The 26,815-nt window shown below is 38.5% G+C and overlaps 1 protein-coding gene across 1 annotated transcript in view; it reads right to left on the bottom strand.

Annotated features, from left to right (window-relative positions):
- ath (ATP-dependent RNA helicase DHX33) overlaps positions 1-26,815 on the bottom strand; it is a 74,970-nt gene that overhangs the window by 15,057 nt on the left and 33,098 nt on the right. Inside the window, exons 9-12 of the mRNA XM_083122595.1 lie at positions 26,080-26,209; positions 17,089-17,220; positions 6,491-6,645; positions 5,121-5,292 (exon numbers count right to left, since the gene is read on the bottom strand). Of these exons, the coding sequence (XP_082978721.1) occupies positions 5,121-5,292; positions 6,491-6,645; positions 17,089-17,220; positions 26,080-26,209 (589 nt within the window). The remainder of the gene's footprint in view (positions 1-5,120; positions 5,293-6,490; positions 6,646-17,088; positions 17,221-26,079; positions 26,210-26,815) is intronic.

Raw genomic sequence — 26,815 nt, 5'->3', positions numbered from 1 at the left:
TGACAAATAATTTTTTAACAATATAGTGGGTATGTATGTTGGGATCCAAATGGGGGGCACTAATGTTTTGTCCATGGGAACTGTTTTAGTTTCATAGCAACCAGATATTTTGGAGGATGGATATGGTATTTCATTTGGATGAAGTCAGTCAAATATGTCAGCCTTATAATTTTGGCATAGTTAATACACGGAGGAAATATTTAAACTTGAAATATCCACAAAAATAATGAGAAAACACAACTGTGAACAAACTGTATTGAAGCAGATTTAAAAGTGTGTGTGCAGCTACCATATGTTGTATAGTAGGTAAAGTTCCCCGTGCATATAGCACCGTGCCGTGAAGGCACAGTCAGGGGATATAGGGGTAGGTCCGACATATTCTTGATTTCGGCGATTTTGGAGGTGATGTGATCACAACCAAACTGTGGCTGCCTTTATCCCCCCACAGGACCCATTGATTTGAGGCTGGGTGAGTTCCAGAGCTGCTTTATGCAGGGACAAGACCGGAAAAATTCGACCTTAGATCACCCACCCCAAGATTCGAACCTGGGTGTTCTGCATGACAGTCAGCCAGCCTGTCTACTTCTTTTACATTTGTAATAAAAGTAATACCCCTAAGCAGTAGTATCCCCCTTTTTCTCTCTATTTTCTCAATTTTCACTATTTTCTCTGTATTATATGAGAGGCAGTCAAATGAAAACTGAACACCCGCTACAAAGAGACAATTGAGTTTGTTTTATTCAAAAAAAATTGCCACAAGTGTTAAGACATTTATCCCACTGGGAGACGAGACGATCAATTTCAGTCTTGTAGAAAGAGGTAGGTCGCTGACAGATCCACAACCCTCACCCACTGTTGCACTTCCTCATCCGAATGAAACTGACGTCCACGAATGTCTTTCTTCAGGTCACCAAAAATGTGGAAGTCACAAGGGGAAATATCGGGGCTGTACGAAGGATGTTCAAGCATTTCCCAGCCAAATGTCTGAAGCTTATCCCTCACCAGATTTGCAGTATTGGGGACGGGCATTATCATGCAAAAGGATGATTCCGTCCGACAGCATTCCAAGGCATTTTGACTTTATGGCACGTCGCAGTTTCTGCAACGTGTCTGCATAGTGCGCTGCGCATTGATTGTGGCTCCACACTCTAGGAAGTCGACAAGCAGAGGGCCCTTGCAGTCGAAGAAGAAGCTCAGCATGACCTTACCGGAACTCGTATGGACAGCCTTGGATTTCTCTGGTGTGGGAGAATCGACGTGTTTCCATTGTTGGCTTTGCTGTTAGCTCTCGGGATCAAAATGGTGGCACCACGTTTCGTCCCCTGTGACGATACGTGACAGAAACACATACTCTTCCTCGTGGTACCGCTGCAAATGACTCAGACATGCAGTCATTCTGTCAATCTTTTGTCCCTCCGTCAGTTGATGCGGAACCCACTGCACGCAATTTTTTCGGAACTGCATGTGATCTTTGATAATGGCATGCACAGAGCCATGACTAATGCCAACCTGAACACTACTTTCTTCCTCTGTGATTCGTCAGTCTTCCCAGATCAGACCATCTATCCTCGCAATCACATCAGGCGTAATGGCTCGATGGGCCTGTCCTGGGTGCGGATCGTCTTGCAGTGATGTGCGTCCTTCGTGGAATCTCTTTTGCCACTCGTGCACACTTGTCAGAGACATGCAGTGTTCGCCATACACTGCAGACATGCAACGATGAATTTCGCGTGTTCCAGCACCCTCAGCCAAGAAACGAACCACACGTTTTCACTATGCATTTCTCCTACCCTACAGATGGCAGTATCGATACGTAACAACAGTGTTGCCAACTTTTGCAAGGAATGTGTTTTATGGTGGGTGTTCTGTTTTCATTTGAATGCCCCTCATATATTGATAGATTGATTGATTTGCTTTATTTTACTTTTGGCGAATTTGCCAAGATGGGGATGAGCGATGATATGATGAATGAACACTCACAAACATCCAGGCCAGGATTTGAACCCGGGTAGGACCCCTGCCGTTGTAGCGCAATGTGCTTACCATTCTGCCCTAGGGGCCGGCTCTCTGTATTATTATTGGGACAAACACAAACATCCACATCCGAACCAGGATTCGAACCCGGGACCCCAGGCATTGCAGCATGCTGTGCTAACCACTCCACCACGGTGGTTGACTAAACCACCACAGCTATCAAATATTAGTATAGTATTGCATTGCCCAACCATGGAAACTGATCATAGATATATTAACAATTACGCCATCCAGCAAGAGTAGAATCAAACTGTTGGTCAAATTTTTCAGAACATAGTATTTTAGATAATTTAATCATTTGTCCCACGCTGTGGCTGTGCGGTCATGCTTTGGGCTCTGGCACGTGTGCAGGTATGAATCTCCTGAGATTTCGGCCTGTGTATGAGACTGGTGAACCACTCACAATCATGATTAAATTGGGGAGCTACGAATGAGAAGCATAACCTGGTTATGAAAACCTACGACGACGACTGGGGGTTCGTCGTGCTGACGACACATCACCGCCATAAGAGTAGGATCAAGTGGGAGTGCGGCCGACAGTTGGTAGGTAGGCTTTGGCCCTAAATAGTCTGTTGCGGCATGGGTTATTTATGTTTTTAGTTTAATCATTTCAAGGTGTGAGACCTTGATTGTCAATTCTTAATGATGTTAACAGAAAATATTAAATAGTTTTTGATTCAGTGAACTATAACAATACAAATTGAATGTTCCAATATATTACTATCAGGGAAAAATGTGTTTCATTTTTAAAATATATGTATTTATAAACATAACCTGAAAAAACCCAATAAAACCCAGTTTTGCCTGGGTTTAATCTGAAAAACAAAAAAACCAGGGCAACCCTGCCTAAAGGACCAGTGAGATGCGTGACAAATGTTACATGTGACATGTATGTCACATCTGGCATTTAAGGGTTAAGGCGATGAATGAACCACTTCGTTCTTTCATGGAAAGATACCGATACTTGTATAATTTCAATTTAAAATAAAAAAGCATAATTTTATACGTATGTGTGTGTAATTTTTATTATTATTACATTTTATATGTATGCATTTCTGACGAGGGGCGATGAATAAATTAACCCACCAAACGATGTTCTCTTCCAACGATGCATCTCAACTTTACAGTATTTTTTTTTAGATAAGTGACAACCGATCAGATGTTTCAAATATGTGAGAAATATTAAGTGCAGATAAGAGCGAGGTAATCATAGTCCTTGTTCCCCTTTCTCCCAATGTTGAAAAATGAGATCATTCCTCTTCAACCTCCTCTAAAAGTAAGGGATCACTCTTCCCAAACTAACATTAAATCATCCATGAATACAAGAATAATTGGCGATTTATAGGGGCATGCATATTTCGTTTTTGACGAAAAAACGAAATTTGAAAAAACACATTGTAGTGTTAATTTTTTATGTTTTTGAAAGGTGTGAGATGCATTTTGTGACCATATTTTGTCACGAAATAATGCGAAATGAACTGCAAAAAGCGAAATTAACTCTTAAACACGAAATTCAGGGTTTATTCAGCGACGCGACACCTTCTGAGGTCTGAATTATCCTGAGAGTTATGCAATTCCCGGAAAATTAATTCTGTTGTTAATATTGGAGAAGCAAAAATGGACTCCTTTACACAGAAATGAACTTAATACTCTGATAACTACATAAATGTGCTATTAGAAGTAAAATGTTAATTCTGTGGAATAAATGTAGTTTTTTAATCAAATTTAGGATTATATTCACAATTTTAAAACCAATATGTCTTTTTATATACCACTTTTCATCCATTTTTTCACCGCTATAACACCGATATTTTATATTATTTACCGCTTTTGAACCTGAAATTGACTCCGTTTTTGTACTGAAATTTTGCTTTTTTATTTACCAAAAATATGTGCCTCTAGCGATTTACCAGCCCTGGACACGATGTCTAAAACTAACAGTAAAGCTGTAATGTGAAAAATCTTGTCTCTTTTTTGTCCTTTATCAAAAAGAATAAAAATTAGTAAACAAAATTTAAGGAGAGAATGAAAACTTACCAGTCTCTTGCTTCTGTATCAGGCATCGACTTTAGTACAGTGATATTCCGATGTGACTTTGCTTTCGATATAATATACTATCAGAAAATAATTTCTAAAAAATCGGAAAATAATTTCTAAAAAAAAAATGCAAAGTTCTATCGCTTCGCGTGGAAGGAAATCCAAACACATCACTACATTTCCAGATAGTAAGTGCCATCAACTGTCGTTCAAAGAAAATGATTCCTTTGTCGCGTTCCCTGTACCACCAAAACACGCCTGATGAAACCCAGTTATCCAAGTCTGGACAAACAAATCAGAACAAAAGTCTAAAGTTGGAAAGGAAAAGAGGGTTTAGCCTAGGTATTTGAATCTCCAGGAATATATAGTATGTGCTATGTATGAGATACGTCCACCACTCACATGGGCAATGAATGTTTTGACTGTGGGAGGTCTCTAAAGAGAGAGATGTCCACAATACACCAGGTGCCTCGTTAGCTACCGGAACCTCATTGGGATTATTTTTATATGATACCGCATCTTTAGGAACAAAGCTTGGTAGACTTCGAAGAAACTCCTATAGGGATAATTTCAAGTTACCCTTGATTTGCAAGATACTTGACCGTGAGTCTTATCTGCGTAAGGATCCTTGTGTCACGTAGTTGCTGTTCACAGAAACTTGAGTACAGGTTCACTTAACAAATGCACAACTATTTTTTTTTCCAAAACCAAAGGTAAGTTGGAAAAACTGAACGAACCTTTGAAAGCAAACTTATTTTCGTTTTGGCCCCACTTCTAGTGACTCAAAAACAATGGTATCGGCCAGTATCGGTGCAAAAATATCAACCAATACTTACCGATACCCATGGTATCGGCCAGTATCGGTGCAAAAATTTCAACCAATACTTACCGATACCCATGGTATCGACTCAGCCCTAGTATAAGGCTAATTAATATGCAAAAGTTCTTACATTTTTTTTTTCTTCCGAAGATAAGAACTTGCCAAGTACATTACGCATACAACTAGCTTTACCCTCCTGTCCTCTAAATTTATTGGTTATATAACTCACCTCTTTCGATTTGATGCCACTGAACATCTTAAATATACTCAGCAATGTCATATGGTCTCCTGCTGAAGAAACAAACTTCCAACGAGCAGCATCAGCTTCTTCTTGCTTGTTAGATGGATTGACAAATATGCTCTCTCCAGAAAGTACAGCCACAATGCTCAAGATTTCTTCTCTGCAAAACAAATTTAACAGCAGTCAAGTCTATGCGGTCAACAGATCGATGAAAAAATGCATTTGGAAATTTGCAGAGAAAACTAAATACATGCTTACAAGCCGAAACCAAGTGTTAGGTAAAAATCAAAATTTAATTAATGATAATAACTCGTTTGAATCAGTTTCCAAATTCAAGTACTTGGGAATAATACTAACAAATGGAAATGATATTAAAGAGGAAATATAAAGAAGGCTTAATTCAGGAAATGCGTGTTACTTTTCTCTTCATAATTTTTTATGTTCGTGTATAATATCTAAGAAACTAAAAGTCAAAATATACAAAACAGTAATCTTGCCTGTAGTATTATATGGATGTGAAACTTGGTCCATTACATTAAAAGAGAAACATAAATTAAGCGTATCTGAAAATAAAATCCTTAGAAAAATATTTGGACCTAAAAGAAATGAGAAGACAGGTGAGTGGAGAAGGTTACATAATTTAAAACTACATAATATGTACTCATGACCAGATATTATTAGAATAATTAACTCAAGAAGACTTAGAAGGGTAGGCCATGCAGCACAAATGGGAGGAAAGAAGAGTTTACAGGATTCTTGTTGGGAAACATGATGGTAAGAGACCTGTAGGAAGGCCAAGTCAAAGATGGAGGGATAACGTTGAGATGGACCTAAAGAAAATTGGTAAGGATGGAAAAGATTGGATTGATCTTGCCTAGGATAGAGCTATGCTGCTTGTGTTGCAGCAGCCATAAACCTTCAGGTTTAATAATTAATGCTAGAGAGAGATATAGATATAAATGATATAGTATACAAAATTATGTGTAAAAAAAACAGCAATTAGAAAGTATTCACTCTATGGAGTGTATTTAATTGTACACTGCATGCTATAAATATTGTTAAAAGTTTAACAAATGCATGCAACAATTTCCACTTACCACAGACTCGCTTGCCATTACTTGACTTCACAACAAAAATTCTACTTTTGTTCATAAATAAATTGACATGATGTTTCAAATTTCTCAATCAAATTATAGATAATGTTAACAGCTTTTAAGTTCTGGATCATTATTAGGTATAATTTACACATACTGGTTGCATCATACTGCATGGCATCACATATTTGACTGACTCCATAGAGCAGAAATCTAAAGCACAAGTTATGAATTTTAAATTGCTAAAAGTGATAGAATACATACGTGCATTCGTAGTCTTTGGAAGCAAGAATAATTTTGCTGAATCGAGGATCCAGTGGAAACTGTGCCATCTGTTTACCCTGTTCAGTTAATTTAGGCTGCTCTATAGACTCAATAGCTCCAAGGAGTTTAAGTTGCTGCAGAGCTCCAACAATAGCCTGAAATAACATATTTGAAGTTTAAATACTGGGTGTTTCAACAGAAACGCCGTGATTTCAAATGGCATTTTAAAATATTTATGATAACTAATAATAAAAAAAATAATTACATAATCTGATAGAGAAAATGCAAAAGATTAATGGAAAACATGTTCGAAATGTCCACCTTGACGATTTATCACTTCTTGCACCTGGTTGCACATGTTGTCAAATACCTGACCAAGGGTTGCATGACTAACTTGTGCAGTACACTGTTCGATGTTTGCTTTCAAATCATCTAGTAATCGCAGTTGTCGTTCGAAAACTCCCTGCTTTAGGAAACCCCACAAGAAATAGTCTCACGGGTTTAAATCAGGGCTAGTTGGAGGCCACTCTAAACCATTTTGAAATAAATGTGTGTAGCGATTGTCAGGACAGGTTCAGTTGTATGCGGCCTAGCTCCGTCTTGCTGGAACCATTGCTGACGAATTGGACGTTTCCGTCGAGAACCAGGAATGAAGTATTCCTGTAGCATTTGCAAATAATTTTCTGATGTGACATAGCCATCAAAAAAAGAAAGGTCCAATCAAGCCACGTTTCGATACACCACCATACCAAAACCTTTTGTGCGTACAGAGGTTTCTCCTTCGTTTCATGTGGATTATAGGTTGCCAAAAATTAAATTTTACACTTTTGTCAATCATAACATATACAAATTATTACTGTGAATATACTAAATATTTTTTTAGGGTCATTTGAAACACCCGGTATGATATGCATGGAACAATGATAAATGATTACTGTAGTGGTATCTTGCCTTGGGATTTAAAATTTATCTGTACAGTAAAACAATGAAGTTGGTAAAGTTGTGGGAGATCATTACTAGCTATTTTTATTAAATGAAGGTCTGATCTCAGATAAAATTACACAATTCTGAATTATTTTATTATTCAAGAATGCATAGTTGAATTAAAATTGGTTAATAGCCATTAGCAGCTGCTCAAGAAGTACAGTCACAAGCAAATGTAATACAGTGTAACCCTGATTTTACGTTTCTGCATTATACGTTTTCCCATTTAATACGTTCATCCAGTCAGGCCCCGCCAAAAGGCCGTGATGAATAATAGGATGTTTACCTCGATCTTACATTCGCTCTAAGTCCCGTTTTCCGCTTTATACATTTTCCGAGCCCTGGTGATGTGTTAACATTTGGCAGTAACCTGTTTTGTTGACTACGTGACTTCTCCCTCCTTTTTCTTGCTTTTGCAGCCATTTCATTCACCATGCGACCTTGAACTTCTAGTATCAAGCTTTCGTGCGAGAGGAGGGGGGGCAAAGAGGCATGGTCAATAGAAGATGGGGGAGGGGGGTACAACTTGCATTTGTCGCACCTTCCTTGACGGACAGGAAGGGAAAACAGCACTTTTTGCATTCCCGGTAAAGACAGAATGGGCCGATTCTTCTGCCTAAGGATCAGACAAGCACACTGTTGCCAAACCGATTCTCACTAAATGGTGCCTTCCTTACAATTTGGACAAAACAGAAGTTTGCCCTCCCCCCCTCCGAGTGGAAAATTGACGACAGGATTCGATCACCATTCCCTTCTTTGCTCACACAGATTTAAGGAATCCTTCATAGTTGATGGGAACAAAAAATAAAAGCAGGGAGGGGGGGCTTGTTTGTGAAAACTTTTTCTTTCTTCTAGTCTGCAGCATTAATAAGAAGGGTTTGCCAACCTCCGCTATCCAATACTGAATAAGAACAGCACTACTTCTTTAATGGGAAGTCGTTTAGATTCCTAAGGAAATACGATTGGACCTAGTCTATATCTCACTGTAAATTATTTTTAATCTGAAGTTTTTTTTCGCGAATGCTATGTCATTTGGTCATCAGAATGAAACTGAAAATGCGTAAGCTAAAGTGATTATTTTTTTATATGGGCAGGTGAGCGATATTTTATTCACTGTATTGTCAAATCAATTGTTTGGGGGAGTGGGAAGCCAAGTTCGGACACATGTATTATTCTGCGTGGGGCAGAGAATGGTTTCTTTTATACAGAATATGTGACTCGCGTGTTGTACAGTGACGGAGTCAGGAAAAATGAGTGGATGAACTAGGGGTGTGGCAATATTCTCTGGGAGCCGTCAAATTTATTGCACATCTAAATACCATTAAAATGTTTATTTCGGCCAAAAGAGCATATATTTATATACTTTTTCTCATTCGATGGGGAGCTGTGGTCACCAAGTTAATAGGGCGTCTGACTGCCACATTGGAAACCTGGGTTTGAATTCCAGGGTGGGTGATCTAAGCTGCCTCAAAGTGGCTCTGGAGCTCACCTAGCCTCAAATAAATGGGTACCTTGGTGCAACCCTGGGGGTAAAGACTGCCCAAGCATTGTGCTGATCACATCACATCCAAATTGGCAGAGATCGAAGAATAGGGAGGTAAAGGTGGCCAGAGCATGGTGCTGATCACATCATCTCCCACACACCCCTATATATGCATCCCGGCATGGTGCAAAGTGCATGGGGAACTTTATCTTCACTTTTTCTCTTTTCCTGGGGGGGGGGGCGTTTGCCCTTTCTGCCCTGATTATCTTGCTCGTGTGGAAGAGACAATCAATTAGCATAAAGGCGAAAAGCTATTGTCCCGTCTCCTTTCCTCTGCGGTTTACAATTAAGCAGTTGCTCCTGCATACATACATTCTACAAATATAAAAGAAAAGTCACGCATCTCCCCTCCTCTGCCGCAAGCTCATTAATCCGCCACTGGTGCGCATGATTCAGCCCATTTCTCTCTCTTTTTTTTAATGCCTCTATCTGCATTGAAAATGTTGCTCGTATGTCAGTAGCATTGAGGTGACAACATAGGAGAGCTTAAAGCAGTGATCTCCCCCTTCTTTCCTTCTGCAACTTGGCCAGGAATGAGCACACTTCTGATAAGACTTTTCTTCAACAGCTGCATTGGCGCCACTCCACCCCTTGTTCGTCTTCCCTCCCCTCCCTCCCGTTATCGCTGGTCGGAGTGGTGTCTGCGGGCAGTGAGCAGCCGGCGCCAGTGTTTTCGTTTTGTCTCCTGGCTCCAGAGCAATGACTCATCCATCATCGTAAAGGGAAGACAAACTGCATTGTTTTGAATCTACCCTCAGAAGGTTGTTTTGCTTTTGAAGAGTATGAAACACCAGCACCAGACACAAAGCGAAGAGTTAAAAGACAAGCTAATTTTCTTCTTGATTTGCCTTCTGATAAACATCTTGAAAACACAGAACAGTGCAGAAAGGAAATGCACATGATGCTAATAATAATATACTAGATACTTTTCTTGGGAAAAATTCATGTGTTGAAAATAAATCGCGAAATTAAACGTGGATGGAAAAAACAAAATGGAGACACATTATTTACGGGAAAACTATTGGTGGAAGGGATCTTTGCCCTCCGCAAGACTGCTAAATCCAACAATAAATCATCGATTAATATGGACCTAAATAACAATCAGTGGCATGCCCAGAGGAGGGGTTGATGGGGGTCGTCAAAATCAGGAAAAGATGCAAAATGAGGGATGACTATTAAAAAATATATACGTAACTGCCCTCACCAAACCCTTTCCAAAATCACAAGCACGTCACTGATAACAATTCCCCGTATTGTGATGTCATGGCCACGGTGGCTCAGTCGGTAACGCATCTGACTACCATGCTAAAGGTCCCGGGTTTGATCCCCGGCCGGTTCAAATCCGGGAACTTTTCTAACGATGGAAGCGGCCCCGGCGCCCACCCAGCATCGAATGACATGGGTACCCGGGGGAAACCCTGGGGGGTAAAGGTGGTCAGGGGCGTGATGCTGATCACATCACCCCCACTCACGACTGGATCAAGAAAGTGTGGGGTGTTACCCCCACACCCCCTATATGCCTTCATGGCGTGGTGCTATACACAGGGGAGTACTTACTTTATATATAATAAAAATAAAAACTTGGTTCATCTGGCTCCGGATGGTAGTATCTTGTAAGGGCCCCTAGTCAGGGTAACGGCGAAGACCCCAACGGCAGATGCGGCAAAGAAGGAGTCCTTTGGTATGGTATAGATGGCGGAAGGGGCACTAAATTCCCAAGTAATTAAAATTGGGAAAACCTCCGTCTAGTGGCGAGGAGGGATCCTCAGAAGACTAAGGGAGAAAACCCCAACAGAAAACCAGCCATGGCCTTGAGGCTGAAAGGACTAAACACCCAAAAGGCCCCCTATCGCTGGGCTAATCACTCGCATAGGGGTAGATGATGATTCAGAGAAGAAATATATGCCTCGGAAATCCTAGACAGATCTCACAAAGACAACGCACGAATAAGGAAACGAGAATAGGAACCTGGAATATCAAAACATTAATTGGTAAAGTAGAAGTAATCAAGGAAATGGAAAGATACAAAATAAAAATACTTTCAATAAGCAAAGTAAAGAAGAAAGAAAATGGGGAAAAAATGCTTGAAGGAGGAAATGTACTGAGATATTCAGGAGTACCAGTTGGAAACAGAGCAAAAGAGGGAGTAGGAATTATAGTAACAGAAGAAATACACAGAAGAGTAATCAGCTGGGATCCAGTAAATTCAAGAATAATAACTCTAGACATAGACTTAGAAGAAAAGATTACACTGATTTAAGTATATGCACCAACCGAAGATTCTAATGTGAGAGACAAGGAAGAATTCTACACAGAATTACAATCAAAATTGGAAAAAGCAGAAAGAGGAGGAAGAAAAGTTATAATTATAGGTAACTTAAATGGAAGTGTGGGAAATGATCACTTGAGTAGATTCGGAACACTAGGAAAGTATGGAGGAGAAATTATTAAAAATGGAAATGGACAGAGAATCATAGATTTTTGCATAGAGAACACAATGCTGATAGGAAACTCTTTCTACAAACATAAAACAGTACATCAAGTAACATTTGAAGGTGAAGGAAGAAATGGCAAAAGCATCATAGATTATATAATATACCCACAACAAATAAGACAACATATCCGAGATATAAAAGTAATAAGAGGAGCAGAACTTGGAACCGAGCACAGGCTGCTGGTAGCAGAAACACGATTTTACACAGGGATGAAGACGGAAAATAAAAATACCTATTACAAAATAAAAACAGAAGAATTGAAGAAAAAAGAGAAAAAACAAAAATAGCAGAATAAAGTAGGAGAACGACTAAAGCAAGAAACATTTGAAGATTAAGATATAGAGGAAATGTGGCAAAAAATCAAAGATGTAATACTCAAGTCTGCGGAAGAGGTATGTGGGAAGAAAAGAGTAAATACAGGAAGGAAAAGAACCAGATGGTGGAATGAAGAGGTGAAAAAGGCAGTACAGGAGAAGAAAAGAGCATGGAAAAAATATATCAATACAAGAAGAGATGAAGACCTATTAGATTATTTAGAAAAAAGAAACGCAGCTAAAAGAATAGTGAGAGAAGCAAAGAGCAAAACATGGGAAGAATTTGGAGAAGAAGTGGAATCACAATACAAAGAGAATAACAAAGGATTTTGGTGCATAATAAAAGGAATAAGAGGAAAAGGTAGAAGAACAGTAAGAAGTGTAAGAAACAAAGCAAATATTCTGGAAATGCGAATTGAAAATGTGTTGAAAACATGGAAAGAATATGTTGAAAGTAAATTTGAAAAGGAAGAAGGCATAATAACAGCAGACGGGAGGATTGGAATGCATAATAGACAAAAAATAGGCAGAAGTAGAAGAAGAATACAAGAGCAGGATAAGGAAAAGAATGAGAATGAGATAGGAGAGCTAGTAAAGAAAATTGAAATAGGAGGAGTATATGAAGCAGTGAAAAGAGTAAGAAATGGAAAGGCAGCAGGAATAGATGAAATAGCTCCAGAATATATAAAATATGGACACACTCTTGGAGGCAATGACTAAACTGTATCAGAAGATCTGGAGAGAAGAAAAATTACCAGTAGAATGGGAAAAGAACATTATTATACCACTGTATAAGAAAGGAGACTCAACCAACTGTGAGAACTATCCACCGTGGCACTTAAGGTGTGCTCAAGAATATTGGAAGTAAGGCTAAGGAACGAGATAGAAAAGGATATGGAAGAAGAACAGGCTGCTTTTCATTCAGGGAGGCAACCACAAGATCACATATATTCCATCCGAACAATATGTGATAAATACTTAGAAAAAGGAAAAAAAGATGAACGTAGCACTTTTAGATCTAAAGGCTGCTTTTGACTCTATACACAGAGAAGAAATATGGGCAATATTAGAGAAAAGAAAAATTCCAGGAAAACTCATTCGAGTAATAAAATCTACGTATAAAAGAGTAGAAGGAATAGTAAGATTGGATGGAAAGATGTCAGGCACATTTAAGTTGGAGAAAGGAGTGAAACACGGAGATAGTTTGACCCTGCTACTCTTTATAGTATTTATGGATGAAGTTCTAAAAATATGCAAAAGAAGAACAGCAAGAACAAAAGTGGGTAATTAGAATATGAGACCGATAAATTGCCAAGCATTAGTATCTGCAGATGACATAATACTAATAGCAGATACAGAGAACAAGCTACAAGAGGCGGTTACAGAATGGGCAGAAGTGCTAACGGCTAAAAGAATGACTGCAAACGCAAGTAAGAGCAAAGTGATGCAAATATGAAGAACGGAAGAGACAATAGAAAGAATACATATAACATGCACTGGAATAGAACTGGAGCAGACAGAAAGATACAAGGACCTGGGAACAATCATAAACCATAAACCAGACAGGAAGAATAGAAGAGGAAGTGATGAATAGAGTAAGGAAATCTAATAATGCATACATACTACCAACTAAGCCACACCATTTTTGGAAAAAGGGAAATAAACACCAAAACTAAACTACAAGTATACAAGTCAGTAGTGGAACCAATTCTATTATACGGAATTGAAAGCTGGCCAGTAAGAGGAAAAGAAGTAAGACAAATAACGACAGTTGAGATGAAATGCTTCCGTAGAATAGTTGGTAAGACAAGAAGAGATAGAGTACACAATGAAAGAATCCGAGAAGAGTTAAATCAGAAGCCAATAGAAGAAAAACTGACACAAAGACAACTAACATGGTTCGGACATGTGGTAAGAATGAACGAAGATAGATAGAAAAGCAAAACAATTTATGGAAGCTAGAACAGAGGGAAGGAGAACAAGAGATAGACCCCGGAAGACATTCGAAAAAGGAATAGAAGAAATAGGACAAAAGAAAGGAAAAGGAATAAGAGAATTGAAGAAAATGGCAAAGGAATGAGAGAGATGGAAGGAGTGGATAGAGGCAACCCCCACGCTATGAGGCAAAAGGGGAAAGAAGAAGAAGTGATGTCAAAAAATGCGTAACTTTGACAAAGCTCGTTTTCAGTTTACTTTATGCAGCTGGGCTGATCGGGACTGGACACACATGCAGCTAAAGTGGGATCTGAATCATTCTACATGTCTCCACTGTGAACTGAATCCAGGAAACTTTGATTACCGTATATAAAGATGCTTGACGTCCAACTATAAATGATCAACCCCCCCCCCCTCCAATTACCCAATACTTATAAAACTAGCAATTAATTACCAGTTTACAGAGTAAATGAGATCCCACACAATCAGAAGCATAAATATAACCTAATAGGTGGCAGATAGAAGCAGTCATCACCGTCCCTACCCTCGAAAGTGGGTCACGTTAATCCGTCACTGATTTTCACAGCAGATCTTCCTTGTTTTCCCCTTAGAAATTCATAATCATACTTCATTACCATTGTTGAATTATTTTTGACACAATATACCCCCTAAAAGTTGATTGTGAAGTTGTTTCTTACCGACACTTGAGTTTCACCCCTCCCTTATGCTTTCCCGCTTTTTAAGTTTCCCACATTTTACGTTTTATATTTACAGGCTCCTGGAAAACGTAAAATCGGGGTTCCACTGTAGTAGGCAAATTGCCTAGGGCTGACCTGATACTGTTTTGTAGTTATTTTTTTACATCACTTTTTGGACACTTGAGCTAATTGTAACGATGAGGATGCTGACTAGATGAAACAGATGAAGGGACATTCACAGAAAACACTCATGCCTAGGCTGGAGCTTGAGCTGAGGAACTTCAATAGAAAGATTGAAAGTTGACCGCTTAATGTGCTGAGCCATTGAGCTGGCATGATATAGTTTCAATGGAATAGTGACATCTTAAAATGTGTAAATTCTAGGGTCATTCAAGGTTGACTGGAACTTAATTTCTAGGAAAAATATTGGGAAGTCCTACAAGCACCAAACTAGGCCAGTTTTACAAAATATACCTCCTGAGCATCCAGGCATCGCTGTCATCATTGTGTGAGTTTCCTGAATCCTTTGGCATAGAAGGAAGTTGATTGATGTCGTAACCACTGCAGGACATCTTTATTGTCAGTGTTTGACCTGAAGTCCAGTGTGTAAGGACATGGAACAAAACCTCCCAGTGTATTTTGGCAAGTTGTTGCTGTCAAATTAACTGTATGAGGCTGGCCATTGTTATGGTGAAAAATTACATTTTCAGACAAATGGCATTACATACAGCACACTTCATCAACGTGCAGTAATACTAGGCATTAATTCTGATCCTTTCTCCAAAAATCCACATGAATAACACGTTCAAGTTGAACGAACGGGTCCATGCTGTTCATTTGTGACCAACTATCATTCTTTGCCAAACTGTTCACATCATTCGTACACTATTGCATGTGACATTGTTTGTTACCCATGCTGTGCTTGGAATCTTCTCAAAATTTCAGCTGGATAAACCTTCTCCTTCGCAAGAATCTAATTATACAATGCTGTCGTACAGATAAAGACACACAACTTGCCACCATTCTTGCTAACACTAACACTACAGTACATGCGCCAACTACATCACGATAAACATCCAATACTCGCAAAGGATGCAGGTGCATTCTCCGGAAGTTTTATCATTCTCCAGTTATTCACCATTTTTTTGGTATTGATTAAAAGTGGTATCAGTTCAGCCAAAACAGTCCACTGCAATTTTTGGTCTCATTCCATCTACACCCTGTGTGTATTTGGAGGTCATGTGATCAGGACTATGCTCCGGCGAGGGTTGCCCTCAAGTACCCATTGATTTTAGGCTGGGTGATCTCCGGAGCCACTTTATGTGGAGGACAAGGCCAGAAAAATTCTGACCTTAGATCACCAAGCCTGGGAATCGAACCTGGGTCTCCCGTGTGGTAGTTAGACACCCTACCGACTAGACCACCAGGGCTCCCATGCAGAGAAACTTAGTACTCACTTTTCTGTGAAGCTGTTATTGGTTGTTCTATTAATTTCAGTGATCACTTCCACCATCCTTGATGGAACTTGTTACACTGTTGCATGGTGTGCTTCTATTGTTTGTAGTTCTTTGATTGCATCTAGCTGCGCTGCTGTCATCTGTCTGCTGCACCCGTGTCCTTCTTTGTTTCCCGATGTTAACCTCTGTAGAAGGGTAAGCCATGCATGGTGTGCTTCTCCACTATCAGTATTTAGTTCATGCAGGAAGTGCATGATGGCATGTGTTATTTTAGTGTCTATATGAATGAGTGTGTGTGTGTGTGTGTGTGTGTGTGCTGTGTGTTTGACATACTCTTTTTGGATTTTATGGCAATTGTATTTGATATGCTTAACAAGTCCAGTAGTGGTTGGGCTTTTCTTGCATCTGTTAGGTGCTGCTGGATTCTTTCTTTGATTGATCTGATGCATCTGCTGATGTAATGTGCCTTGCACTTGCACTCTGTCATACATACCCAGGTTATCAAGGGGGAATTACCATTTGTGTATGTTCAGTTTGTCAGCTATTTTGGCATTTGGTTTCCATGCTACTTTGATGTAGAACAGTGGTTCTCAGACTTCTGATTAGACACTTTTCCCAAATGAACTGAAGAGATGGTAAGAAACTGGAGTAAATGTTATGGTGCAATCATGTGTTTTAAATTCCAACAATCAAGCAAGAAAGAATGCCTCTTCAGAAGTGCAGATCAAACATAACGAGCCGACATCACACTATCGCCAGCCATATGATGGTTGCGCTTCCTTTTGCCTGCTAAGTTTTGGCAGGGACTCAGATGCTCAAAACTAGTCGTTGGGCGACATAGGAAGTATGAAAGTTTAACAACGGATTTTTGATGTAAACTGCCACAGAGCCCCTGTGGAGTCCATGCAGAGGACACTTCGAGAATTACTGTTGTAGAACCAAAAAACACTTCATGGAAAAGTGAGTACTGAGTTTCTCTCTATTTAAAAGTGCACATTGTTGGTAAACAACATGAATTAGATAGTACGACTAAAATGTTAAGTTACTTACACACATGAGTTGGAAATTAATTATTATTATTATTATGATATTTAATAACAAGAAAGACCCTCCACTAATGCACTTTTTAAACTTACACATGTAAGCTTTATATTAATTGCAATTTTAGTTACCTCTCTTGGTGGTTTGTCCATAAAATCAAATGACTGAATGTCAATCCCAATTGCTAACAACTGAAGAATGACCGTGGACAAATTACATCTCTGGATTTCAGGTATGGTGTTCTTTGACATTGCGGAGAATTCCTGTGGGAGAAAATATTCAAGGATTAAATATACTGTAAAACAGAATCATATTAAAGCAACATAATACACATTGCCTAATACTCTATGGGCCAGCCAAGAATTCGGTATAATTTAGGGGTATTAATTTTCCTTTATGCCACAGTTATATGGGTGTGCAAGGACACCAAAAAACCATGATTGCCATTTCAAAGTGGTAGCTAATAGAAATGGCAGTCAATCTAAGATGGTGGATGTTGACATTTGAAAAATAGACTATTTCTGAAATCTACGATCTGATCTCAAAGATCCTCTTTTTCAAATGAAAGCTTAATATGTCTTCTATATTTAATGTTATCTAAGTTTTTTTGATAGGTGCAACCGTTAAGTAGTTAATCATGGATTAGTAACAAAAAATTTCATATTTTTTACTATTAATTTTATGTTTATCATTAATTTCTTAATAATCTAGGAAAATGTTACAAACAAAAATTAAAGCGTAAAGCTTACCTTTAATTTGACATATAGTGGGGGAGCATGTAGTTTCCCGTGGGATTTTTGTGGTACAATAATAGGAGTTAGTTTTTCTGAAAGGTATTGGCACAGGGAATATGAATATGGATGTTGCCAGTCCCAAAAATTGTGCAGGGGGGTGGGAGGGGGGATTCAAAATGGCCGACAACTCGTTTCACCGAAACAGCAATATCTTTATCATTTATACGACTACAACAAATTTTCAAAGCTTTAAATACTTCTTGATGCAGTTTCTACGATTATTAGAAATAATGTGAATTGTGTAAAGACTAGCGGTAACGCTACATATTTATTTTAAAAAAGCTTTAATAAGCTCATGTTATGCATAATTAAATATTAAAAAAACTTTCTTTTTCAGATGGATCTCAGTGAACCAGAAACGAGGCTAAAAATGGAAATCAACTATGCACTGTGTATAATATGTCAACAGAAATTAATCGAAGGACTAATCACAAACCCCACCACACATGAAAAGGTTTTACAATGTGTGCAAGAGAATGCTGAATACGAAAACGTGAAGTATGTATCATCTAATATTCGTCTACGTGGAATGACTGCTGCCATGCTGGCAGACAACAGGGCATCATGGCACCGAAGTTGTTATCAAGATGTCACTCACAAGGGAAAATTGGAGCGTATGAAAAAGCGCTATGAAAGCCAAAACCAGCAAACCAACTGTGACGGAAAGCAGCACACCAAGACTAACACGTTCGCATTGCATTCCATGCAACAAAGATGAATGCTTCTTCTGTAATGGTGGTCAGACACGTGCAAATTCCCTCAGGTAACTGTCGGTTGATCATGCTCAAACAAGCCTGAGTGATGCTATTGCTAAAAGTGGAAATGAAGCCCTCCAGATAAAGCTCAATACAGCAATCAACCCTGAAGATGGTAACGCTATGGACATTACATACAATTTGCCGTGCTGGGCAAATAATGTGACACGTGTACTACGATGTCCTGATATCAGTGCACCCAATATCTCTACAGCCCCTGAAGCTGCATCGAAGATTGAATTCATCTGTATGATTCAAGAGTGTTTAAAGACTGGTTCCTTGAGTGTGGTTGATGTGCAAACCACTTATGAAAACATTTGTGTTATGAATAATGTCGCTTATCCATCTATAACAAGGAAAAAATTAAGAAATTTTTGCAGAAAAATGTTACAGATATTGAATTTCACCGTCCATCACAAAGAAATATTGCTATGACATCACAGAATGATGATGAAGATTTGGACTTGACTTTGAGGAGTTTGTATGATGCTGCTAGTTATCTTCGTAAGTCTATAATGAACACTAAGAAGTGGGAATTCACATGATCATTAGAAGCAACAGAAGAACATGTGCCACGAGAAGTGTATTCTTTTTTCAGATGGCTTATTTGTGGTGCTGTTGAACATATGTCTTCAGAACGCAAGCAATCAAGTGTTAACAAGGCTGTCATGAGCATATCACAAACTGCAATATCCATGACATATAATGAGAGACAAGTGAAATGTACAACAACTACAAATATTCAGTTTACACGTGTAATGCCCCAGCAAGTAGCTGTAGGATATCACTTCACCAATCTGTAAGGAACAAGAAGGTCATTGAGCTTTTACATGGCTATGGTCTGTCAATTGGATACGATCGACTTCGACGATGTGAAACACAAATAGCTGAGACGATAATAGATGATATCAGAAATAACCAGGGAGTGTATGTGCAGGCAGATATCATCAAGGACAGATATATTTTCTTCGCAGTGGACAACGTGGATTTCATGGAGGATATACTAGATAGGAAGAATACCACACATGCAACTGCCCTTGCCATTTATCAACAGAAAGAATCAGATGATAATTCACCAGCTATACACTTGATCAAATCATCAAACAATAGAGCCCTAACAGAAATTCCAGACAGTGTGACATTATTGAAATAATGCAGTATGCCAACAAAACCAACCCCAAAATCTCCAACATATACTAATTTTTCATCAATGAAAGACAATCTAGGTGTTAAGGAAATGAAGTCATGGCTCATAGGAAAGATATTACATGATGCAACAGAAGATATTGGTAGTGAAGAAGACATTAATAGTGTCAGTCGTATTTTGTAAGCTTTTGCAAACTTGGGATTGGATGCAACACCATTTAATGGTATTTTTGATGTGTTAGAACGTTTTGTTTGTAAACTTTACATGCCAAACTCTGCAAAATCGGATGTTGGAGCTGTCCAGTTTACCTTGTTTCAAAAGAAAATTGCCGAATCAGAGAAAATGCCACCAACACAGTCAGTTCTTCGCTATGCTATATTGAGAGCACATTATCAAGCCATGGTATAGCGAAATGATGTTGCGAATCCGAAGATTCCACACCCAGATGCTGGTTATGGGTGGGAAAGACCTACCCCAGATGACCACGATGCAACCCGCCCCACAGGCCATTCTGGAGCTAGTGAAATGTTCATGCAAAAAGAGTAGATATTCAACACTTGTATGTAAATGCAGACCTCATGCCTTTCCATGCACTGACATGTGTGAATGTGTGGAGCCAACAATGATGTAAATAACTGTTTTAACCGGAATGGGAATAATAGTTCATATGAAGACAGTCAAACTGATTAATAAGTAATTATTATTTTACATTATTTTTATTTGGATGACCTCCTGTTTTCAAACGCTTTGTAGTAATAATCTTCTGAAACAGATTATTATAATATTTAATTCATATCATTGTGTTTTCGGTAACAAACAAATACATCAATATGATGATGGCGTAATTAAATAAAATAAAATAATGAAAGCTACACAATGAATATTTTGTTTCATTCCAAAATATTTTTTATACTCTGTAACAGAAAGTAACCCTTCAACGGAAACGAGAAGAGCAATATTAAGCAATCCGTAAGAGGCTAACAGGTACATTTATATTATTCGCAATATTTTAGTAATTGTATAAACTGCATCAAGAAGTACTTAAAGCTTTGAAAATCTGTTGTAGTCGTATAAATGATGAAGATATTGCTGTTTCGATGAAACAAGTTGTCAGCCATTTTGAATCCCCCTCCCACCCCCCTGCACAATTTTTGGGACTGGCAACATCCATATTCGTTTTCCTCGTGTCAATACCTTTCAGAAAAACTAACTCCCATTATTGTACCACAAAAATCCCACGGAAGGCAAATATATTACCATTTGCCTCCCCACTAATATTACACTTGTTGGTTTTCACCTTAGAATTCATATAAAATGAATGAATTATGTAGTGTATGCAGTGAATTCATCTAACAGGATGTGTCCTTAGTCCTATTTAATTACACGTATTGTAACTGGTATTGACTATTGAATAGTATATTAATGTTATATACATGCAACAACATTTAATAATAATAATAATAATTGATAATTGTTATTAGTGTTGTTGTTATTATTATTATTTGTTGTAGTGGTACAACAAGGCATGAATTTTGATTGTTACCGATGTTCATGGAAGAATGATATTGATTGATTGAAATTCAAGTTTTGTATGCGATTGATTGAAAATCAAGTTTTGTATGCATCAGCACTTAGGCTTTTTACACCCATCATATTATATGAGGCCAAGCCCCTTACAATGTATAAAAAAATCACCATGCGTGTGTCTAAAATCTCCTTACGCACGCACACACACACACACACACATATATATATATTCCTCTATGAGCAAAACACAGGAGAACATACAACCATACAAAGGTAGCCTCCCCAATGGCTTAGTGTAACGTCGTTGCCTTGTAATCGATACCCTGTGGAGAGGAACAAAGTGGTTCGGATCCCACATTAAACTGTATCTCCACTCCATATTAGCCTATCTGTGCATAAAGTGGACTTACAAACAAAATCTCAAATCAAACAACCCTACAAAGCATTATGTTAGCCGTAGGTTCAGACGCTAAAGCCTCTTTGGCCTGCAAGACTGCAGTTGCCGAAGTGAAGTACGTGGAAATGAGGTTAACATTTGAGTGTGTTCAGAATAACATCATAACATACATGCATACTCTTTATTAGTTATTACAGCTGAAATGTCTGCTTTCAAGAAAGTAAACATCTGTAAAAACAGAAGACGGACCAGAGAAGTATATTTTATGTGGGGGAAATGCATCCACTTTATGCAGAGTTAGGTTAATCTGGAGTGGACCTACAGTTTAATGTGGGGTCCGAACCACTTTGTGCCTCTCCACAGGGTATCGAACACGGATCTCCTTGATTGCAAGTCGACAACGTTACACTTAGCCATTGGGGAGGCTACGTTTGTATGGTTGTATGTTCTCCTGTCTTTTGCTCATAGGGATATATATATGTGCTGAGTGCCCCAGTACAGCCTCGGTTTTTACCCTGGGTAAGGAGATTTTAGACACACGCATGGTGATTTTTTTATACATTGTAAGCAGCTTGGCCTCATATAATATGACTGGTGTAAAAAGCCTAACTGCTGACACATACAAAACCTGAATTTCAATCAATCAATATCATTCTTCCATGAACATCGGTAACAAACAAAATTCATGCCTTGTTAGTACCACTATAACAACAAATAATAATAATATCAACAACACTAATTATTATTATTATTATTATTATTAAATATTATTGCATGTATATAATAATAAAATACTATTCAATAGTCAATACCAGTTACAATATGTATAATTAAATAGGACTAAGGACACATCCTGCTAGAAGAATTCACTGCAGACTAGGGTGGTCCGTTTTTTTTAAGTTTGGAATTTTGGTTCTCCACAAGGTTGCCCCTGTTTGAGATCACATAAGTTATCCCTCTGTAAAATTTCTACCAAATTGAAGAATATTTAGGAGTCGCTAGGATTTATCACTTTTAGGAGTAAGGTGAAAAGTAAGAAAGCAGCTGTTTTTGGTGTTAATATACCGGGTGTTCTGTTCAAATCTCCCTAATTTCAATAAATTACTGTGAACGAAGTACGATGAATTGTGAAATAACTGTAACACCAAATGAAAGGCCAGATCTTCAAGTTTTGTTTTCATGACTTGAAGTTGTCCGTTTGCTCACTACGCAGCGCCACGGTCGCATAAATAGAAATGGCGACTGTTGAACAACGCGCGCTGGCAGTGGTGTGGTATGCTGAGACAAAATCTGTGATTGCAATGCAACGAAATTTCAGACGAGTGAACGGAGGAGTTGCACCTGATGCTAAATCAATTAGGCTGCGGTTTAGTAAGTTTCTAACAACCGGCAGTGTGCTAAAACAATCTGGTGGAGCTCGCCGTCGTGTGTCAGAGGAAAAGGTGGAAGAAATTCGAGTGGGGTTTTAGAGAAACCCAAGTAAATGCATCCTCCAGGCACCTAGGCAATTCAATGTGCCTCCAACAACAATGCATGGAGTTCTGCACAAGCGGTTTCGGTTGTATCCGTATAAAGTGCAGATTGTGTAACAATTGAAGTCAGATAAGCCGCGTCGCAAAGAATTTGGTATGGAAACCCCACTCGAATTTCTTCCACCTTTTCCTCTGACACACGACGGCGAGCTCCACCAGATTGTTTTAGCACACTGCCGGTTGTTAGAAACTTACTAAACAGCAGCCTAATTGATTTAGCATCAGGTGCAACTCCTCCGTACACTCGTCTGAAATTTTGTTGCGTTGCAATCACAGATTTTGTCTCAGCGTACCACACCACTGCCTGCGCACATTGTTCAACAGTCGCCATTTCTATTTATGCGACCGTGGCGCTGCATAGTGAGCAAACAGACAACAAAACTTGAAGATCTGGCCTTTCATTTGGTGTTGCAGTTATTTCACAATTCATCGTACTTCATTCACAGTAATTAATTGAAATTAGGGAGATTTGAACGGAACACTCTGTATGACAGAGAGTAAAACAAATAGTGGGTTTTAATCTCCCAAAGTCATTGTCATCACATTAGATTTCGAAGCAACAGGAAATTGTTTTCTATGTAGATCAATCAGCCGGAGGAGATATTGTTTTTGCTTCTCATCCTTTACAACACTAGATTTAAATGCTTGAATGAGAGCAATTCCACGCTCTGCACAATTGTTAACAACCTTCAGTTGACGAACCTGTTTTTGCATTTCAATATAAACTGCATCTGTAGGCCACTCTGAAGGATCCTTTACTAAAAATGAGCTGCCTTTCCTGGTCCATCATTGAGTAACAAATCGATAAGAACAGTTGAGCGCTCTGTAATAAAAGACTGGAGTGGATGCTGATGATTGGCAGTTCTTCCGTCAAATCTGTGCAAAGCTTTTACTTTTGATGGTCACTGAAGATTTTTCATCATTTCCCTTTTACACTCATCACTAATTCCCAAATCAAAAAATGAAAATGCAACTAACTGTTCAGGTAAATACCAGAGGTGGGGACGAAATGCTGCTGCAGCAGTTCCAATCTTACGATTATGGTAATCTTTAATCTGTTCAAAGAGACTGGAGTCGTTCAAGGGGGCTCTTGCAGCTATGGGAGCTTCATTCCAGTAACGACCATAGACGAAACTTACAAATAGGCATACTTCTGAGACACCGTTTTTGTCTGCTGTGATAAGAATGAACTGTTCCTGGAACATGTAAATTTAAGACTGCATTCGCCATCCAACGAGCTTGATGAAATGCACCTGGCACACGAAACTTAACTTCAGTTGTATCTGACTTTCCGAGAAATATCTGACACAGGCTTAGCAGTTAGAGATTCTCTAGGCTGTTGCATTTTCATAGCATCGGTGTAGTAGTTATGCATTTCATGACTGAGTTTAAGGAGGTTCTCAGTATTAAACAAGTTGTCACATACTGTAGGAAAATTCTTTTTGTCAAAACCCGACCATTGTTAAAATAAAATCACATCTGTTGCCCCAATTGGTCCAGGTGGCGATTTCTTAGTTTATTTTACTTACAGATCCTAACAACCTCTAAATATGCTTTGTATGGGTTAGTTTTTGGCATACATGCTTCTTTTTGGTAAAGGAACAAAAACAAGTGTGGAAAGTATTTGCTAAAACTTTTTTTTTACCCATAAGAAATGGACCACCCTACTGCACACACTACATAATTCATTTTATATGAATTCTAAGGTGAAAACCAAGAAGTAAATATGTCAAATTAAAGGTAAGCATTTACGCTACAATTTTTATTTGGAACATTTTCCTAGATAATTAATAAATTAATGATAAACATAAAATTAATAGCAAAAAATAAGAAATTTTTGTTACTAATCTGTGATTAACTACTTAATGGTTGCTCCTATCGAAAAACTTAGATAACATTTAGATAACATTAAATATAGAAGACATATAAGCTTTCATTTGAAAAAAAAAACAACAAAAAAACATTGAGATCGGACCGTTGGTTTCAGAGATATAGTCAATTTTTCAAATGTCCACATCCGCAATCTTGGATTGGCTGCCATTTCCATTAGCTACCACTTTGAAATTGCAATCATGGTTTTTTGGTATCCTTACACACCCATATAGCTGTGGCATAAAGGAAAATTAGTACCCCAAATTATATCAAATTCTTGATTTTGGCCACTTGGCCCATAGATAAGGTCAGTAGTCAAACTTGAACTATTATGCTTATTATTAGCAAAGTTGCATTCTGCAGCAGCAACTTCTTGCTCTCAGTCACTCACTTTCGATCTTCTCCTCTCTCCCTCTCGAAACATTGATAGTTCAAACTTATAATACAACAGTGGAACTCCAATTTTATGTTGCCAGATTATACTTCTTCCTGCTCTTCAAGTTTTTACATCTTGATCCTCTGTAAATCATAAAATAGAGGTTCCACTACATTTCACCCCGTTTAATTGAAGGGTCAGGGGAAGGAACAAGTTAAGTCAATTTTTCTGTCATAAGCGAGGTAGGTGTTATTTCCTGCCATGCTGATGCTGTGCTGGACTTTACAACATGTTTATTTTTGTTTCGTACATTTGACACTTTCATTCATCAAAACACATGTTATTTGTACCTTTTTATTTACATATTGAATAAAATTTTGCAATTAAACCTTCATTTCTCTGGAGTTTGGTGTTGACCCTTCAATTTTTCTACATCTCTCTTTTTAACAGAACTGTTCACGTTGAAGCATTTTCAATTTTTATGTAATGTTTTGCAATGACTGGCTGATTTGAATTCAAAATTATCTATTCATCAAGCACTACTGAGCTAAATCTCATCTGGCAGATGTAGACTCCTTACAACTAATATTAATACATACATATAACATGTTTTCCGTAAAGCCTTACACTCTGGATTCACACCTCAATGTTGCAATGGTAAAGGATGGCAACAAAAAAGGTCATTCAATACATTTATCATATCTTGAAACACTCCTGTTCACCTGCTTTGTAAAGGCTCTGTAACAATGTCCAGCAGCTTCCCTTCCAGCTCGGCCAGTCCGCTGCCAGGCTTGTGCCTGGGAGATTCTCTGCACCTTTAGCATATCAAACCCAGTTCCTGGATGGTGAGTTCTGAAATAGAAGGCATTATATAAGTTACATATTAACAGAGTTTAGTTTATGGATGGTAATTTCCATTGTAAGATTATTGGCTGAAATAGCTGGATCAGAAAGAGTAAAGATCTGGTACTTAAACTAAGACTACACCATTATAAGTAACAGGCAATCTGGCAACACTGTTGGCCTGTCTCCAGCATTGTTTCGGTCTCCACCTGTGTAGCCATAGGCCTTCATACGTGGTGTCACTTATAGGACAAAAAAAAAAAAGACTCTCATTACATTTATTATGTCTTCAACACTACTGTTCACCTGTTTTGTTAAGGTTCTGTAACAATGTACAAATTTAGCCTTTAGTTTATGGATGGTCGATACATCGACCCTCACATCAGTGGTGGCTCGTGGTCTGGGTCTATGGGTGTGCACTTTGTCCTCACGTCCAGAAGAAGTGTTGTTATTCCCACTCAATTATTCCTGCCCGTTTCTGCTAATCACATTTGCAAACCAAGTTATGGTGCACATAATGAGACAATAGCAGTAGCGTAGCATCCTAGTACGCCCATATGCCCGGCGTTCCCTGATTTAAAATTTTAAAAATGCGTAAATGCTGTAAATATAAAG

This window comes from Lepisma saccharinum, chromosome 5, assembly GCF_977018435.1.
Source record: "Lepisma saccharinum chromosome 5, izLepSacc3.1, whole genome shotgun sequence".
NCBI lineage: Eukaryota > Metazoa > Arthropoda > Insecta > Zygentoma > Lepismatidae > Lepisma > Lepisma saccharinum.
This window is presented reverse-complemented; position numbering and strand designations above follow the sequence as displayed.